The sequence below is a fragment of the Nylanderia fulva genome, unplaced genomic scaffold (genome assembly GCF_048542155.1).
Source record: "Nylanderia fulva isolate GAGA-0341 unplaced genomic scaffold, ASM4854215v1 Scaffold47, whole genome shotgun sequence".
NCBI classification, from domain to species: domain Eukaryota; kingdom Metazoa; phylum Arthropoda; class Insecta; order Hymenoptera; family Formicidae; genus Nylanderia; species Nylanderia fulva.
This window is the reverse complement of record NW_028190554.1, coordinates 549600-570415: the sequence shown is the minus strand read 5'-3', so window position 1 is coordinate 570415 and position 20816 is coordinate 549600. Positions and strand designations below refer to the sequence as shown.

General features: G+C 31.6%; 3 protein-coding genes across 5 annotated transcripts in view; 1 reads left to right on the top strand and 2 right to left on the bottom strand.

Annotated features, from left to right (window-relative positions):
- The window catches only part of LOC114937858 (COMM domain-containing protein 4), a 113595-nt gene extending 101870 nt beyond the window's left edge, over positions 1–11725 (top strand). Inside the window, exons 1-8 of one of the 3 annotated variants that reach the window (XM_029311521.2) lie at positions 1560–1643; positions 7829–7880; positions 8038–8109; positions 8269–8334; positions 8705–8744; positions 8856–9056; positions 9578–9724; positions 10968–11725. In XM_029311521.2, the coding sequence (XP_029167354.1) occupies positions 7878–7880; positions 8038–8109; positions 8269–8334; positions 8705–8744; positions 8856–9056; positions 9578–9724; positions 10968–11101 (663 nt within the window). In that variant the 5' untranslated portion in view covers positions 1560–1643; positions 7829–7877 and the 3' untranslated portion in view covers positions 11102–11725. Of the gene's footprint in view, positions 1–1559; positions 1644–7828; positions 7881–8037; positions 8110–8268; positions 8335–8704; positions 8745–8855; positions 9057–9577; positions 9725–9945; positions 10261–10967 lie in introns of those variants that run through there. The other 2 variants (XM_029311523.2, XM_085486710.1) reach the window with 2 other exon arrangements.
- LOC114937854 (uncharacterized) lies at positions 2166–7325 on the bottom strand. Its single transcript, XM_085486708.1, has 4 exons — positions 7097–7325; positions 5628–5689; positions 5199–5401; positions 2166–4606 (listed from the first exon to the last, which is right to left on the bottom strand). The coding sequence occupies exons 2-4, from the start codon at positions 5685–5687 to the stop codon at positions 2848–2850; spliced, it is 2022 nt and encodes a 673-aa protein (XP_085342834.1). The 5' UTR covers positions 5688–5689; positions 7097–7325; the 3' UTR covers positions 2166–2847.
- tinc (transmembrane protein tincar) overlaps positions 10132–20816 on the bottom strand; it is a 43109-nt gene continuing 32424 nt past the window's right edge. The window contains 5 exon segments of the mRNA XM_085486707.1: positions 10132–17669; positions 17671–18129; positions 19463–19513; positions 19792–19924; positions 20528–20729. Of these exon segments, the coding sequence (XP_085342833.1) occupies positions 17064–17669; positions 17671–18129; positions 19463–19513; positions 19792–19924; positions 20528–20729 (1451 nt within the window). The 3' untranslated portion in view covers positions 10132–17063.

Below are 20816 nucleotides of genomic sequence, written 5' to 3'. Positions count from 1 at the left end.
GTGATTTTGGCTTATTACTTTCCAAAGCCGCAATTAAGTTTTTTTTAATTGTCCATATATATATAATGACTGTATTTTAAAATTTTCTATAAAATATATCGAATTAATTATGATATAGTGATTTAACATAATATATATGTTATTAATTTTATTATTTAACAGTAGTCTCTCTTTCAAATAACTTATACTTTGTATAGAGTCGTATAATATCATATTTTACACATCATAGACGAACATAAAATGCGGTTGCGTAAGATTACGTCATTAATTACATTAGAAGTAGTACGCAGTATTTATCTCATATCATATTATTTGATTGCAAATGCTGTTGAGATTAAATGAAAATTATTATATAACATATATATATGATCTATATTTATATGCGATAATATTGTATTCGAGCTATATTATAAATATAGAATTACTTGTATGTAATGCAAAATGACCTAAAACAGATTAATGACATATCTGTTATGAATACTTTTCGTTCAAAGCTCATGCGAAGGGATCATTGCCAAATTAATTATTGCCACACTATTTGAGGAATTATACAGGGTGTCCGGTAACTCGCGCCCCACCCGTCAGATGCAGATAGAGCAGATCAAACTGAGTAAAAAAGTCTTTTACGATTTGCGATTTTCTCAATAATAAAGGAAAAATTAATTAATAAAATTTGGCCAATCCACGCGGCGAGAAAAAACAGCCCACACGAAGGTCCAGCTTTATGCATGCTATTATCTTTTGCGTTTGTGTAGGGCACGCAAATTGACCGATTTTTATAAATTAATGTCTTATTAATTATAATTAATTATTGAGAATTTTGCAAAATGATAGAGAACTTTTCGGTTTAGTTTGACGTGTTCTACCTGTACCAGACAGGTGGGGCACGAGTTACTACCGGACACCCTGTATATACATGATATTAATATGTATATATTTTATATATATTTTGTGTGTGTGTGTGTGTGTGTAAACATAATATTATAATATTAAAATTTATATAATATACTTATTTGTATTTAAAAATGTGATCTTTTTTGAAACATTCGCGTTTAATTTTCTGCAACAGAAAATTAATAATTACGACAAAAATTGTATATATATACACTATTAATTAAAATTATAAATTATAAATGATCGTTGAACAATAATTTATTCATATTAAGTTTATTAGTATACATTTAGAGAAAAAAGAATGATTAATTAATTTGATAACAATAATAAATCGCTTTATTATATAATATGTATATAATTATAATAATGTATGCATTGCATATAATACGCGTTTAAAAAATAAAAAAACAATATGTAAATAACATAAAATATGATATTAATTAACAAGTATGACTAACAGTAAATGTTAAATATCACATATGATATTTATTTATTAAAAATGATTCTTTTTCCTTTTAATTTATAAATATAGTACAGACACCTACTAAACTATGATTTTATCAGTAAAGTTAAAAAATAGTTGCTACGTAATTCTACGTGGTTTCTAAAATGGATGCAGATAGCGGTACCAAACAAACTTCAAGTCTGAGAAATGTCAGATTTCTAATTTATCGACTTAAAATGTCACAATCCTAACCTTCTTGGTTTGTGCAAATGTCAATCAGTGTTTTGCGAACATCGATGTTCAGGTACTATTCAACTATTCTTGTTTTATATATTTTCTTGTAAATAATCGTTTTTATTACACATATAGAATGTCTGTCGAAAAAGAGAATAACCTTTTTTAATACACGTGAAACAACAGAACGTTTTTTTCAGAGTAATTGTGCTTATAGGTTATATTCTAGTTTATGTTAATAATAAAGAAAATATAGAAAATATTGAATTTTTAATGTATAAAATAAGAATATTTATATGTATATATACATATACATAACAGCATGGACGTCCACAGGATTTTTTCCAGAAGGGGACTTATAATTTTTTGTGTTTCAATTTTGTTTGTTAATTTTTAAAAATTTATTTTTTTATTTTATTTTCATTTTTTTATTACATATGCAAATAAATTTTAGTATTTATTCAAAAGGGAAGCAAAATATATTTTTGTTGATATATATATATATATATATATATATATATATCACTTTTTATTTATTGCAGAAATAATAGAATATACTATATAGATACATTAATTACAAGTCAAAATAAGATATTACAAAAGCCTCTTTACTCTTTAACTTACTTTCATAGGTATGAAATAAATTATGTTTAAGATTACTAGTTAATTTTTAATATTTACCCAGATAGTCACAGTAATTATTATGACATTATTTTGATGTCAAAATGCATCATTTGCCATCAAAATGATGTCATAATAATTATTGTGGCTATCTGGGTATATATATTCATTTTTCTTCTCTTAATACATCGCAATTAAAAATTATTTTTTTTGTCGTACACTTTGTCGGTTTTTTTCTAATTTGGCAATCTGTATAATAGGGTAGATATTGAATTTAAACGAATAAATAAGTTATACAATACGAGTATAAATTTAATTACTTATTAAATTTATACATAGATTTTTCTGAACTTCACATTTATTTCTTAAGTTTTGCATTTATGGAGTCGCATTTTGGAAGCTCTAAGATTACATATGTAATTTCTTTTTTCGATAATATTAGTCTTATTACTAAGAAACATCTTATAATTTACTATATTTTAATATACATATGTCATTTGGAAAATAATACGCAGATTACTATATTTGTATCACGATCAAATCAACTAGAGAGCTATGATGAGAAATATTTGCAATGTGCTGGTTTTTTTTATCGAGCATTATCGGAGTTCAAAATGATATATCTTTGCATAACGTGTCTCTCTTAAGGCTTACTATTTTTCATCTGTTTCGAATGAGGTGCTCTTCTTTCGCAGTGATTGCATTTTGGTCAGAAAATTATCTAGATTCATCCGTTTTCCTCTAGCTACATAGTATGGATCATACGCTGCAAAGATTTCGTCGAGGGAACCACGTCGATCTCTTGGTGATCGCTTGTTCGATAAGCGGTTTACATTAATGTCGCAGTCATTACACCTGGACGTCTCCTCTAATAACATTTTCAGGAGAGCTAATGGGAAACTCATTATTTTAATGCGATCCGTGTCATCCACGTTTCGTGACTCCAACATCGAGTAGATACCGTTCTCGAATTTGTAGGATGCTTTCTTACCTCGGGAAATAACATAGAGCTCATTTAGTAATGACAAATCCTCTAAAATATCTCTGTGCTTGTTTCTTCGTTCTAAAGATGAGTCTTGAATTTCTCTCTCGATATCCTTCAGCCGTTGATCCTGAAACTGCGAATCAATTTTGCAAGAGTTGCAAGCACTGCTACGCTTCTTCCGGTAATTTAAATAATTCTTTATTCGGAAACTTTTCAACTCGTTTATTAATTGCGTTGCTTCGGTATTATTTTTATCAGTTTCTCGCTCATTCTTCTCATTCCTTGATTCCTCCTCGCTTTCCAATTTTTTATCATGCGCATAATATCGAATTTTCCATGGCTTTTCGATAGATTTGTTATAATTTATATTATTTTCATTTGAGTTCTCTGTTCTGTTGTCAAGTCCACTTTTCTTGCTAAATGAGGTGAAAGCATCATTGTACGTATCTGAATCATCTAGCTTGTCAATGTAAGCTTTATTCTTCATCTGCTCGTACACATTTGTTTCAATCCTTTCGACATTTTTCTCGGAACTTGTGTCAATTTCCTGAGTTTTATATTTTTTAGGAACTTCAGAGAAATTTTTATTTGTTAATGGCACTGATCTTTTATTTCTTTTATTCATGTTAGTAAGAGAATTTTTTCGATTATTAAATTTATCTCGATTAATTTTTTCACTTTTGCTGTTGTCACTTTTAATATAATTGGACATCTCTTCTTGCAGTATGTTCTGCTTTTGATCAACAAAGTTTATCATTTTTCCAGCATTTGCAGAGGTTCGATTTTGCTTTATCAATTTGAATTCACGTGGTAATTTTTCCGTCACATTTGCTGTCTTATTTTCTTGACATTTTTTAAGAAAGGTATTATGAATAGAATTCTTAATATCTTTCTTAGTCTTTATATCCTCAGACATATTGTCAATTTTGTAAGATTTAGTCATCATAATATTATTTGAATCTGTATCTTGGAGAACATTATAATAATTTATTTCTTTCTTTTGATCTTTCGTGTCATTGATTGCATTCATTTCGACAGATCTCCTGACTCGACTTTTGCTTCTGCTTGGATATTTATTGAGGAAATCGTCATAATTTTCGATCATCTTTTCCGTTTGTTCTATATCCTTAACTTTAAAAATTTTCTTTCCTCGAGTCAATATATAAGGATCGACATCATCCTCAGTTGAGATATCTCCATCGGGATAAATATTAATCCACCTTGGTTCATCCACATAAAATGGTTGTTCAATAAGCCAAGCATGAGTATGCTTACGATGGTTCTTTCTCAAGAAATTTTCTTGTGAATTGTAATTTTTTCGTTCCTGAAGACCGATGGAGATCATGACTGTTGGTTTGGTACTGTCAAGTTTTGTCTTATCAGAAGACAATAGTTCAATCTGTGGAAGCAGCGTCAAATCAGACGGCCTGCAATAAAATTACCTTTTATTTTTTGATTCATTTTATTTTTATTATACATATTGTTTTTTTAACTGGCACTGGCAATTGTTTCAATTTTGATTCAATTTTTCCAAAATTTTATTCACATTTTTTAATGTTGGTAAAGAATTTTAAATTAATTTTAAATTAAAGATTTATTATTTATTTATATATATATATATATATATATATATATATATATATATGTATGTATAAAATAGTATTAAATGAATAAAATTTTTTCATCTGTTATATAACTAAATGTATTGTGTGCAAATATATACATTTTTTATTTTTACGTATTCGGCATATGTTATATAAATCTCTCAAATCCTTGATTTTTATATTTATATATATAAAATATACATATGAAATAAATATGTAAGATATGTATATAATTAATAAAATGTTAATTATATATATACATCTACGTTATTTTATATGTATAATTATAAAAATCGGGAACATTAGAGATTTAAACAACATATGGAAATATATTTTAGAACTTAACTGGATAAAGTTTACTGAGTCTTAATGTCGTAACGTAAATAAGATATTTTAAATTATATTGCACGATTACCTCATAATCGTTACCGAAGGTAGTTTCCTGGCATCGCTAATGATTGTTTTCGAAATTCGGGAAAGTTGTCTGTCATCGTCATAATTTGACAATTCTTCTATTTTGGGAGAAATTTCGTTTAATGATGCTCGCTTAATCTTATTTTTATTCCAAAATTGCTTGTCGCGAACCCATATTGTTTTTGGTGTCAGGTAGCTCTCCATCTCCAAATAAAAATAATTTCTTACCCATACATTAATGTCGAATTTTAATAGTTATAATAAAATTTTGAAAAGAGATGTATAATTTTTACAGATAATTCTCATTGAAGTCATTACTGAATATATTTTTAAAGGTAACATTTTTTTGAACGACATATCTCTTTATTTTTAATAAAACAGTTATAATATATATTGTTTTTTTAATAGTTATAAATAATATTTTACTTACTAGAATATTGTCGGACATTACTATCGATAGTAAAGTTGTGGCCAGCAGTATCTTCTTCATTGCTGAAAAATAATTCACGCTTATACAAGTTTTCGTATTTCACTCAATGTTATATATGATTTAATATAATAGAAAAGCTGTCGACTTTTTTTTATTACAGCGATATTAGTGTTTCCGAAACTTTTGTATCCAAATTTATTTGTATAAGTGTAGAAGAGAAGATGTCTGTTATTATATTTATTTAATTCATTGTTAATGATGTATAAGATTTATAAATATTTATGTTGTTTATATGGAGGATGCGCGCGTGCAAAATATAATTTCATTCTACTCTATACAATCCCATTAACTATCATAGAAAAACGTGTATACAGAGTATTCATTACAAGATTACTCTATAACTAGTGACGAATTTCTAGTACAATCCTAATATTTGTTTTAGCTAAACATCATTTTTTATAATAAAAAATAATCAAAGTTATAATAAATAAAGTGGGAAGATCATTAAAAATTGATCAACATTTTACTAATGTTCGACTGCTCAAATTTTATTTGAAAGCAACACACATGGATTTTGATTGCAAGTTTATACATTTAGAATAGTCGATATAAATCTAATATTTCTAATTAACTACATACATTTTAGTCTATATTATTATCGAAATTAATTGCCAATCGAAACATATCGACATATTTGTTATCAAAAACATAAAATCATCGTAACTTTTTTATAAGTCAACATAATTGTTATGTTACTGGTTACTGCTTTTCCATATCATACAATATCCTGCATAAGTTTGGAAACACCTTACATTTTACAGTTAAAGAATTGCATGGCAGCGATCTGTTATAAATAAAAATGTCATTTAAATATTTTATGTTTGTTTTATGATTTATTTATACAAAAAATCTGCACAGATCTGTCAAAAGAATTCTCTTAATTTAAAAGAAAAATTCTCTAAAGAAATATTGTTTAATTAGATATTCGTAACGTGCAGGAATATAAACTTAATGGAATGTTTTTTATCAGTATATTATTTGAAATATTATTAATTGTGATAACAAAAAACAGTCTTATAAATGGACATTTGTTATTTATTGCATACAGTACCCTTCATAAGTTTGAAAACACTTTACATTTGACAGTTAAACAATCGCATGGCAGCAATCGGTCATAAATAAAAATGTTATTGAAATATTTTACGATTTATTGATACAAAAGATCTGCACAGATCGCTGTCATACGATTGTTTAACTGTAAAATGTAAGGTGTTTCCAAACTTATGGAGGATACGGTATATCCACGCATAAAGTAATCTCTTATTATTTTAAAAATTTAATAAATCTTAAAAACTTCTTTTAAAAGAGTAGTAGTGATTGTGAGGTATCATGTGATGTAGAAATACAGTCGCACTTATTGATATCGCAGAGGGGTTGGTTTCTAAATTGATTATCGCAGTTCCTCTTACCTGTTGCGGCGTTCACCTGTTGGCGAATGTCCAGCGTTCGTGACTTCCTCGACTAGAATGGCAGTAGGCCGAGTCTTCTTCTGGTATTTATGCTCGTTGGTCAAAACTCCCGTGGGTCATCTCTGTCGCGGTTGAAGGATTAGGCGGATTGCATGGGGAATTCGTTCACCTGGCCCACGCCAATCTACTTCACCAACGAGTGCAAACATTTTGACGTTTACGTCCGTTCGTGTCTTATGATACTTATTATTAGAAATATTATCGGTAAGAAAGAGAAAGAGAAGAGACGCACGAGCAGTGCGGCAGAAAAAAAGTTACATTATTTTCTCTCTCGAGAGCTCGACGAATTCCGCAGTAAACATAGTATGATTGATATAAGTTTCTCAATGGAAGGCTAAAGGCTGAACAGTCAATTCCGATGATGTTGGTTAAATATGTATATAAGAACAGTGCATAGGACGAGCACAACTTGAGTTTCGATAATTTTGTATAAATAATTATTTTAGAATTTCTCTTTTCCTTTTTCGAAAATTTAGATATAAAATATTCAGATAGAATAATCATGATTTTTTTTTATTACGTTGCTTTCTGCATCTCTTTAATTTTGTTATTATAATAATTTCTTTTGTTAAGAATTGTTATTACAGTACAGTAATAAACAAAATATATATATATATATATATATATATATATATATAATTTAATTTATAAGAATTGCTTATAATCTTTCAGGTGAAAAGAAACGAAATCAGTGTGAACACAAGCTAGGATATTAATCAAAATGGTAAGTTTTTAAACTCATATAATTATTATGTTGCAAAAATTAATTTTTTATTGTAATATTTCAAATAAATAAAATTTTGTAAAAAATAAACTTGTAAATTTGTAAAATAGGATATAGATTATTATTATATAATTTTAATATGTGTATTTTATATTAGAGATTCAGATTTCTTGGTGACGGCGATTGTCCTGATTGGTTGTTGGCGGAAATTAATACACTTTCGCGAATGGTATTGTTCAATTTATGACTTAATATACAATTTTGTTTTTGAATATAGATTTATACGTATAGATTTATACAGTTCTAATAATTTAAATGTAACGTTAGAACTGTTAGAAGTTAGAAACATTTAGACAATCTTTTTCAAAATTTCATATTTCATTTCTAGACTTCGATTAAAATGAAAATGTTAGGTCAAGCAGTGGCTAAATATTTGACCGAAGGAGAACTTGACGTAAGTTACAATTTATCGTTAACATTTAATTTAAAATTATTTTGTCGTCAACATTTTATAGACAAAAAATTAAGAAAATTTATTTTAAATATAGTATTCCTTATATCGTTAAAATTTGTTGTATGAAACAAAATGCTTTTTTTAACTATTAAAGATATTGAGATGTGATTTGAATTATTTCTTATAAATTTAAATTAATTATTTGAAGTTAAATATAAAATAAAAAAGAAACGATTATAAATACTTAAAATAATTGAACTTTTTATACACATATATATTACAGAGTACATATATATATTATAGTGTACATATATGCATATTATTTTCTATTTTATATAAGATTACCCTTAATCACGTTAAATTTTTTTAGGAGGAAAAGATAAAAAAGATCACACAAGACGCTAAACTTGGTGCGTATAATATTTAATGCATCTGCCATTATTACGATCATAAAATTAAATCGCGTGATAAAAATAATTGAAAGATAAAAAAAAGTATAGACACATTCTTGTCTTATTCAGATGTGAATGATGCAAAAGCAATGGTAGCCGCTCTTGAATTGATCTTTACATCTTCCGCCCGTTATGGTGTTTCTGCTGCTGACTTGAGCAACGAGCTGCAACAATTAGGACTACCGCGAGAGCATAGCACTGCTGTAGCAAGACTTCACACAGATCACTGCTCTCAGATCACGGCTGTCCTTTCGTCTCAATCTTTAAGAGGTGATTGCTCTAAATTCTACGTTTTTGTTTACACGAAAGGAATTTTCTCTTCAAATTTACCCTGGAAATCAATAGACAATATTGTATTGGAAGAATTTTATAAGAGTTTCTCTGATTAAATATTTACCACAATAACAAATATTAATACGTACATAGTAAAATTAATCGAACATGTTTTATATCTTATTGTAGTAGATATTAATATTTTTTATCATGGCAAATATTTTTTTAATCAGAGAAACTATTATAAAATTCGTTTACTACCATATTGTCTCACGATTACTATGATTTTCAGGATAAATGCTAAGAGAAAACTCTCTCTGTGTAAGATTAGAAAATATTTTAAGAAATTTGAGCATCAGCTTTAATTCTTGGAATAAAAAATATCTTTGTCTAATTTAGAGATTGTTCTCTTTCTGCTAGATTATATTGTTATATCTTTAAATGTATACGATGATATTTTTCTATCCAAATAATGTAATTTACGTGTGTTAAAATTTACCTCCAACTTACTTTTGTAGTCAGTCGCTTGTCCTCCATCGAAGTGTTACCTTGCGATAGTACTTCGCCTGTTTCTACAGTGGCATTAAAATTGAAGAAAATAGACGGCAATGAAGAAGATTCCACTATAAATATCTCGAAAGATGATGTGCAAGTATTGTTGAAAGGTATGAGTATATAATTTATTTTTTTTTAATTACATAATTTTAAATCCATTTTTATATACGACGAATTTTTGACTTTAATATAGCATAGTTTATTATGGAATATTCTCTTTATATCTTAAATCTATTTTATATATTATGGAATTTTCAGTTTCATACATTATATATAGTTTATTACGAAATATTCTCTTTTCTTCATCTTCTCTTTCTTCGTCTCTTTTCAGAATTAAAAAGAGCTCGAGCGCTCATGGAAAATTTGTGAATATTTAATATTTAGAACTTTAACATTATATTATAATCATTGCAATTTGTCGATAGAAAACATATAGTTATACAATAAAAACAAAGATGAAAAAAAACTTTAATTTTCATAAGATAGATCGAGGGGAGGAAAATATCTCGTGCGGATATTCAGCGAATAATTTACTTTTATTCTCTTAGTAAATGAATATACAAAGTTTACATTTAGTTTACTGGTTTATACGATGCATTGAATAATATTGATACGTTGTGACGATAATAAATGTCGCTGTTAATAATCGCGCGTGTCATTCTTTCCTCTGCCCTTGCTGCGTTCATACATATTCGAGCACGATGGTCAGAACGTGTCGGAGATCATCGGTTATTAAAGTATCTAAATTCAAGTATATATAGAAAATAACGTAACTCGTTCGCGAAACATATTACAGATTCCTGTGTGCTTTCAGCCATCACTCTTTCATTTTTCTCGATATATCGAGGCTGTATGTTTGAAAACACACGCGCGCAACTGAACGAAATACACGAAGCGAACATTTTACACTTTGGGGAAAAAGAATATTTTTCCGGATTATAAAAGATTAGTAGGCCAGCATGATAAATATTTCTCGAGAATCAAAAACTTGCGAGAAGCCTAATTATATATGCTTCGGATTAATCGGGAAATAGCATTGAAAAAGAAGAAAATCTCGCGAGCGTATACAGGACATGACGAGGAGTGTACGTCGATTTTTCATTTAAAAAAAGAAAAAAAAATAGCTTTGGCATCGTGCTCCGTGAGTATATTTTGGGGCGCGCAAAGCGGTAGCGTTTACAATCGTTTAGTTCGAATAAATACCGAGGCTAATCTAATCAGTCTTTATACAATTATTCGTACACATTCGCTGTATATGTGTCCGTCTCGCTCGCGCTCTCACACGCACGCATTCATTCCATTCGCACTCTCGCGATTCTCTCCACTCTTAACACGACTCTTAAATATTTACAGGTATTTCGGAGGAGCCGTCAATAATGACACATCAATTAAGCGCTTTCTCTTTCTCTCTCTCTTTCTCTCTCTCGCGATTATACACACGTTCCTGGGACGCGATTCTTTTTATTTTTTTTTTTGGAGGGCTCTGACCGGCTCTTTCGTCAACGCTCTTGCTGTGGAACCAAGGATTTTGCATGATCAATGATTAAAATAATAAGAAAAAAAAATATTTTGATCAGTCAGTTTTTTTCTTTTAGTATCACTAGCTTCGTGTTCCTTAACTCTGTGTAGACGAGTTTATAAATCTTATATAAAAATGTCAAAATTATGTGGATTCCATCTATTTTTCATGGAAAATTTCTTATTCCGATTTGACGTTGTTAAATATTTATTTTAAATGAATAGAAGTGTCTGCAGATAAGGATTAAAATATCTGTTAATCTATTGAAATAATTATCTTTTGTAAAAGGATTTGCAGATCTATTATAGTATTGTTTCCTTTTTATTGCAGTGTTGTAACGATATGCATAATGTAAAATACTTTGCCAACAATTAAATATATATATTATATAAATAAATATATATTCTAGTTAAGATTATACTCTCGTCAACGAGTCAAGATACAAGCGATTCAAGGATGCTTATCATGACAATAGCAATAATTCCTTGCTTCCGAAACGCCCCCGGTGCGGAGCCTTCCTCGACTGTCTACGGTCACATACCTACGTCTAGGTTCTAGCCGGATCTAAAACGAATTAGAGTACGGTCGCTGACACTAGACGGTAAAAAAATATTTCTGCGAGAGGCAGCTTTTGTATCTCTCATCGCCGCGCTCGATTTCTCGCGTACGTCGACGTCGACTACATGATTTTAATGCAAATATAACGAAGCGAAATCGTCGAGAGCGGGACGAGCATCTCTAGAAATTGTGTTGACATATGATAGATATGCTTTACATTTAAATATATATATATGTAAATTTGTAAGAAAAAATTCTGCATACGAATAAAACAGCGAGATATGAATGTCTGTTCTTTTAGAAGACATGAAAAAAAAAAAAAAGATAATAAAAGTAACTTGATTTTTTTATCGAAACTGTAAAATGAGAAAATATTTTTTCTATTTAATATCAAATAAATAGATCAAATTTTGTATTTTAAATTACATTTTTTATAAATAAAGCTGGAGATATATATTCTAATTATAAGTCAAGAGATGCATGCGCCCTATTGTCGACGATAACTATTTCTATGATAGTCGTTGCGATTACGCCGCAGCAATATCCGTCGCATTTATGGTGCAGTTATCAAAAGATAGATTTCTTTCTTTGTGCTACTACTGCCGTGTGCATTTTTCAAAAATTGTATCAACGGCGGTTGCAACGGCGCAATCAATGATATATCGATTGTGCATACATGTTCTTGCGGTATCAGAAATCTTCGTTGAATGTTTGATAAATTATAAATGTTAGAAGAGTCTAAGCTATATGTTTTTTTCCCTATGATTCTCTAAAAAATGTTAAAAATAATCGATAAATGATTTGAGTAATTTCATTTTATATCATCGCAATAAACAATTAAAAAAATTTTTCGAAATAAATTTAAGAAAACCTAATATATAAAATTATTATAAAATAATTAATAATGAAAAATTAGAAATTAAATAAATAAAAAATTTTATCTATAATGAATACATAATGAAAATTTCTTTTTTATTATACAAAAAATAAAGAATAAATATACAAGTTGAAAAAAGTTTGTAAAAAAATATCAAATTATATTATTTAAATAAATTAAAAATATTATGAGATAGATGATACTATTGAATTGTTAACATTAATAATATTATATATTCTTAAATCGGAAATTTATAACACACGTTGACTAAAAATAAGTGTTGCAACGAAGATTTCTTGATAACGAAAACGGATTTGTGGAGAAGAGTGTCATGTACTTGCATTGACAAAAATATGTGATTCTAGCGTTAAATATCTACTTTGAAACAGAATCAAGGGTAGAGAGCATTATTGGACTATATCGGGACTATGATCGAGAAAGACAGAATAAAGATCCTTCCAAATTTCTATCCAAAACTCTTCCTACCAAAATTCTATTCTTCTTCTCGTCTATTAGCGTATTGAAAATAGCCATTAAAAAATATTCGCGTACTGCGTTGGATATTATTAGAGCTCATTGATCATTAAGAAGTCTGGTCCAGCCCTTGATTGATGCTTCGTGTGCTATTGCTTGAGTATCCTCGTAAATGTTTTCGCGAAATGTATGGTCCTTGCGAGATGATATGTACGATCGGCAAATGACAAAGCGCTCATTTTTTAAGTCGTATAAAAGTATCTGACTTGCCGCTCGTGATCAATTGGTCGATCTCTTGTGCTTCGATAAGTGCGTTTCACATCTTACAAGACAATACGTATATTCCTGCTTTAGAAAAAATTGGAGACTCGAAATTTAACTGCACTACAATCCGATATTTCGAGAAGTTGTAAATTCACGTGAATATCTAGATGCTAATATACTGTGATAGAATGAAGTATCTTCTTGATACAGTGTTTAAGGTCAATTATTACAACCTGCTCGATTTGCACTCAGATTACTCATCACATTTTCTCTCGCATATCTTAAGTAAATGGAAAGCGCAAAATTTTCCAGAATAGGTCTATAATCTTGTAAGCTATTAATATATCTGCTCGCATAACAACTTGTAACAGAAATATTTTATGAACAAGGCTGGGAACACTGCTATTTCTAGTACAACTGGAAGATATTGAAAAATACAGACATTTGGTTTTATATTGCATTATCTCATCTCGAAGTATGAGTTCCGAATAATGTCTTAAAAAGGCTCATACTTTCTTTTTATTGTTGCAGTCATTTTTATGGAATGCGTAAATTTTTTTCGCTAACAGTCACATGCTACACTGGCATACAATCGCATAATACTATTTGTTTATCAATTGCGTTCATGCTTCCATCATCGATGATTACAAAAAGTGTTTTTACATTTATCAAATAAGTGTACCGTTTCATTTACTTCGAGAAATGATACGTACAAGTTTGTATAGTAAAGTTGATAATATATATAATAACATATCTGATGTACAATAATAACAATATCGCTTTTACAAATTGACAAATTTTACGTATTATTCGAATAAATTTGTAAACCAGTGGACTCAATTAATAATATTCCTCATTGTTACAAATTAAATATCGCACGGATTATTTATTTCGATTTTAATTGAAGCAATGTAACTCCATTTGTCTGAATTCAACTTACGTTAGAGTTCCATATATCCTTTTTAAGCTCGTCGCAATCTAACGGAAAGTTTGCTGACTCACATATAACCGAATTCGTTTCTGTTTTGGAGAAATCGAATTTGATTATATTGTCACAAGTGATTACAAATCAAAGATGCTTTATTATTCTCATGAGATGCAATACTTTTTTTTAATATTAGCGTATATTAATGGAGTATGAAACTGACTTGAATACAATCTTTCCGGGAGAATTATCGAGAAGCGGAGGAATATGAAACGAACGTTGCGTCATAATATATGCAGCGATATTTATTACATTAGATTGCGAGGAAAGACTCGAGGATATGATGCGTCTTTGCGAGACCAGTCTCTGCCATCACGCGTCTCATAAAGTGATATATAGTCGCGAAAGAACGCAACTTAGCGAACCTATGCTTTATTTTATTTATTAATTTTATTTATCTTTTACGCATGTACCCATAGCATACGCACAAGTAAATGCTAGGTACAAGTAAACGAGTACGAGTGATTACTTATATTCACGAAAGGACGAAATAACATGGCAGTCGATGAAATAAGTAAATATACGTATAATGGAGATCTGTAGATCTTTACGATTAAGTGGCAGTAATCGTTTCATTTGCCATAGATTGCGCCTGTCATTCTTTTCTTATAGTGCGTTAACGATTCTTTCGCAGGCGTTAAATAAATACTCGTTGTATTGACTTAAATAATATCAACAGATAGAGAGAAATCTCAAAAGAAAAAAAGATAAAATAAGATATACGAAATTTCTCTCGCAAGCGAGTGCATTTTGTGCAAATTTTCTAACAAAAAATAGAGTTATAACGCTCACATATAAATAAATAGCGCACACTATTTTCGCGATAAATCATCTTCAGTTTTTACTTATATATATTACATATACAGAATAGTTCCTTTCCTCTGATTTATGCTAATTGTGTGCTTAGTAATTTCGATGGCACTGTCGATATCGCAAATCGTACGACATGATTATTATAGAAGGCGGAAAGTTATATCAAGCCATAAGATTTATTATAACGGTATATTTGTATAATGTACCGCAAATCTTATCAAGGCCGCACATCGTACGATTGCAATCTGCACTGCATTTTATAATAACTCATATAAAATCGCTTAACACGTACTATCTCGTGCACAATTTCTAATGCTAAAACATACAATTAGTAGAAAATTCGACAAATAAACATTCATCTCGATGACGAACCTGATAATACAGTAAATCTATAAAAAAAAAAAAAAAAAAAAGAAACAAGAAAGACTAAAAGCAAACAAAAAATAAATACGTATTGCGCACAGTTTGAATATGCATTCAACGTGAGAATGCTATTTTTAATCTTATCGCATATAACTGACTCATTAAAAGTCACAGTATAAATAAACAATTAGCAATGTGTGTGTGTACAAATTACGGTTTAACAAAATTTACAATTATAATATCTCAGTAGAAAAAAGATCTTAATTATTAATACAAAAGCGTATGCTTACAAAGGAGCGACCCGAGTTGTTTCCACATTTTCTCTTACTCGACTAAATTCTTAATTCACTCTATACACGAATTTTATTTAGGACAACACGATAACTTTTTCCATATCTAAAATGGGATAACTATTATTATTCTCACTCTCGCCTTCCGTTTCATTTTCGTAATTAAGTGGCGGCAAAGCGCTGATTTTCTCGATACGTCGAACACACTTCTGCCCCGTGAGATAATATAATGGAAAAGATTTTAACTATATAAGCATGCATTTGACCCTTATCAAAAGACATTTGCGCAAACTCGAGTAGAGATTTAATATTACTGATATATTCGTCATGTTAATTATAATTTTTTCCTTTAAATTGCATATGGATGTATTACATAATAATTTGCATAACAATTATTTATTGTTGCATGCTTTAAGAGTATTTTGCATTAAAACAAAATGAAAATTTTTGATCCAGTATCTATTATTTTATTATTTATTTATATTAATATTCCCGCTTTCTTCAGATATTTTCTTTTATTGCTCCGTGATTAAAATAGAGAGATCACAACGTATAAGATATGTATGTAACGAAATTGGTGCCATTAAATTACAGTTATTATATTTATATAAGCTATCTGTGCGATATTTATACTTTCTCTTTATCTCTTTCACGCACATTGTTTACTCAAATAAATGGAATTTTTGTTTGCACGTGATTTATGCATAATAAATTCTACATTAATATCATAGACATACTTATATATAAATAATCAGATGAGATCTTATCGTGTTAGATCTGATTGTAAAAAAATAGAGGTAACACGTGTCGAGGAATGCCATGTTTATTCGCTAACAAACGGCAGAAATGTCGTGATATGTCATTTCAATCTTAATTTGATTCCCTTTCCTTTAAATTTCGGCATATGTTAGCAAGAGATATAAAGCACATAAAAAGCCTCTTCTAATGAGATACATATCTGATAATGCGACACATTAAATACGTACATAGTACAATTTTGCATGAGTCCTAAAGATTCAAAGCGAAATATTCACAACAGCTCATCTCGAGTTCGCGCAAAAAACTTCTTTTTGCCTGCCAGTTACGTTTCTATCACTTCTCCTTCATCTCTTTGAAATATGCCCTTGGAGGACATCGTGACATCGATGTCACGTCATGTCTGGAAACTACAACCCCTCCTGATAACGATATCAGTAGAGTAAAATGTCATTACGAAAATACCAAATATCACCCTGACACACTCAGATGCGATTCGAGTTTTCAGTGGATCTCTAACACCTACACCGGGAGGAAGTCCTCGCGCATTTTAATGCGGCAAACACGTGTCGGAATCCCCGCTGCTGGCCATGGAGAAGTTGGCCGAGTCCCGGTCGCTCTGTCGGATCTGCGCGGTGACCGTGAGCTTGTTGTTGCTCTGTGGCATCTGCGGGAAGGTATGATGACCCGGCAGGCCCCAGGACTGGCTGTGCAACTGCACCTGCGGGAATCTCTTGACGAACGGATTGGCGGTAGCGTTATGGAGCAGCCTGACGCCGTTGTGATGCGACGGCAGCGTCGTATGCGCCGGCATGGTGGTGTGAACCTGCGGTGGCACGAAAGTATGCCTCGGCACGGAGCCGCAGCTGCCAGTGGATCCGCCGCTCATGTTCGCCGCGGCCACGCTGTGAGACGCGTGCGGCAACGGCATCGTCGAGCAGTGCGGATAGGTGACGATAGGCTGCGTGGGATAGTGCGGCAGGGTCGCGGACGAGGCCTGAATGCGAATGTCGTTGTTCTCGGTGAACGAGGTCATCCGCATGTTAGTGGACCGGCCAAATGGTTCCTCGTTCGCGTTCAGCGGATCCGTCAGCTTCGCTCTCGAGAGCTTGCGACGAATCACGACCGTCGCCTCGTTCGGATTCTCGAGGATGACCTGCCGGGCAGCCGATCTCGTTGCTGGCCTGGTTGCTGAACGGCGGCACGTGGTTCACGTACTGCGGCGAGGAGAAGGACTGGCTGGTGCCGGGGCGGCTGTTGGGTGGCGAGAAGGTCGTGTTCGCTGTGGGTGGCTGAGTGCCACGCTGAAGAGAACAACTGCGCCACTGCTCTCGCGGTTCCTCGCGTGGCTCCCCGGTCAGGTCGTCCACGCTGGTCGCCCGGCGTTGGGAGCTGCTGTGGCTGACGTTGCTCGCGTTGCTCGCGTTACTATGCACGCCGCTTGACGTCTCGCTGTTGCTGCTGGTGTTGCTGTGTCCGGTGACCGAGCCGGCCCCGCCGACACCTACGGCGTCCAAGGGCGGCGAGTTAGACGAGTCCGAGCGTGGTGTCAGTTCGTCGTGCGGCATCCCCGAATCTGCGCGGCGCAGACATCGCGGCGTCTGTCCGCCGTTCATCTGGAAAATATCATCGGAAGCTGATTTATGATTGCAGTTCTGCTAAGGTGTGGCCGACATATAGTACTAGAATACGTGGGCAGACGATGCAACAATACATTGAGTTAATTATACATTGCAGTCTACTTTTCTTTGATACTTTGATTTTCTCATTCTATATTAATATTTTATGGTTTTGGCTACATAAGGATATAAAGGATAATATGGAGTTGCATGCAGAGTCTTGAACATTGCAAACGATGCATGTGAGATTGTCGATGCACAATTCTACGAGGATTATTCTAATTAAGGATCATTCTAATTTATTAAGAAAAATGGAATTAGTAGAGAAAGTTATCCATAAATAAATACATAATAAACATTCGATTGCATATGTATAATTATTAATGAATTAAGGATATTTAAATGAATGCCAAATATCTCCAGTGCAATGACAACCTCGTGTCTTCGTCTACGTGGACTAGACAATGCGCGGTTAAGGTTGTTAGTACCTGGACGTTTGTAGTTAGTGGCGCCGTGACAATATCGGTGGTTGGTGCGGAGGTCGGAGTCGGAGGTGGTAGCGGAAGCGGTTCTTCCGGAGGATCGGGTAAAGGATCGGGAGTTAAAAGGGGCGAGGGATCACCTTCCGATGGTTGCAGATCGCGATTCGCACTCGCATAGTAAGTCACTTGATCGTCGTTCACGCACTCGAGCAACTGTCAAAAGGCGATACTGTTAGTATTCGCACGATGATGCTTTAGTTTCATGCGTAACGATTAAAAATATCGGTAAACAAAAACTGGGAGAAGAGTATAATCATGTATTTTTGTATAAAATTAAACTTGCGACACACTGCCAACTATTTATTGCCTAACTGCCAAGCTGTCGAAAACTTTCTGTAATTCTATTATATATGTAAATGTTAATATATTTTTTGTCACACATATGATTATGTATAATCGTACATATTAATTAAAAGTGACTATAATAATACATAATTAATTGAAGACATATTAAAAAACGAAGGCTCTATACAAAAAGATCTGTTTATAGAATATTTATTATCGGTTTTTTTATAATATCTATTAATAACACAAACTATTTTATGTAACTATTAGATATATACTATTTTTTCAATAATAATATTATAACATGTAATTATATTAAAAAGAAAAATCTATTAATTAATTATATCTATATATTAATTTATTTATATTATGATCATTCACTCATTCAAATAAATTCTAGAAATCACGTCTATTACACAGGATTTGTTAGTGGACGGTTGAAAATGCACACGCAGTTAATTGATGTTACGTCAAAGTATAGAAAAAAATTATGTGTATCTTACATTACTGAACTTAGGTATACCATTCCTACGATTTATCGGCCATCTTTGCCACTGTCAAATGCAAAAAAAAATCTTTAAATTAAAAGCCGCAAAGTACGATGAAAGCGGTGCAGTAAAATATAATAAATAACAAATATGATTAAGAAACTATTTATCTTTTTTTAAATCACAAAATTATTAAAATTCGTAATTTTTAATAATAGATTTTTATGTATGTAAAAAGAAAAAATTTAAATGTTTTTTAACATATAAGAAAGTAATAACAAGACAATAGAGTATAAAATAATATTTGTTTATAAATCAATTTACATCATCGGATTAGAGTTTACCTTGTTTTCTTCAGAGGTGGTATCATCGGCAGGGTCCATCGAATTCATTAACGGTAATTCGCGTAATGTGGCGTAATCTCCGTCATCGTCAGGCCCGCCGTCAGCGACGCCTCGTCTGGCTTTTCCCTTATTACTAAAAATCAGAAATGACAATTGAAAGTTGTTTTGCGATGTTGTGCAATTATACAACGATTTCCGAAGAAGTTCAAAGAAAGATGGAAACTGGTAAAACGGGGTGATTTGGATATAGTAAATTAAGCGGAATAGATATGGATGCGCATAAATAAAGTATGAAAAAAAGCTCTACAATTTTTTTATATATTATCACACGCATGATCAATTTCAATTCTGAATAAAGAATCTTGAGAACATTAACACGAAATGAAAGAAACAAATAAGACATTATAAATGAGACATAATAAAGTGAGCCATTTAGATAAATATTTTATATAGAGCAGATTGTAAAACATAGAGGTGACAGAATGCCTTATTTTATCGAAATAAAACCCCAAGCTTTCCAACACACACACACATGTACATTGTTATAGTTTTAATATAGTTTTTTTATCATAAAAATATACAAACAAAAAAATAAATATAGCTACAAATTTCTATTAGGTGCGGTGATTTGTATAAAAGCGCTACTTGTATTACAAATGTAACATGAGCAGAGTGATGAAAGCGTAGAAACAGATACACAAAGACACCAAGAGAGAGGAGGGAGGAGGGTAGTTACCGCGAGCCTGACGTACTAGGCAGGTCGTTAAAGGTGACCTTATGCTTGAGTTTCTTGTTCAGCCAACCCTTGTCAGACGTCGGTGCACCGCCGGTGTCGCTCGGAGATTGCGCGGGCGAAGGGCGTAATTTCGGCCTAAGCCAGTAGATCTGCTCATCACCGTCAGCCGTCGATTCGCCGTCGACTCCATCGACATTTCCGCCTGCAACGAACGCGGAAAAAGAATGAGTCGCTTTCGAGTATTAGAGACGCGTACTTTTCATCGATCAGTATTTAAATTCCCACGGCT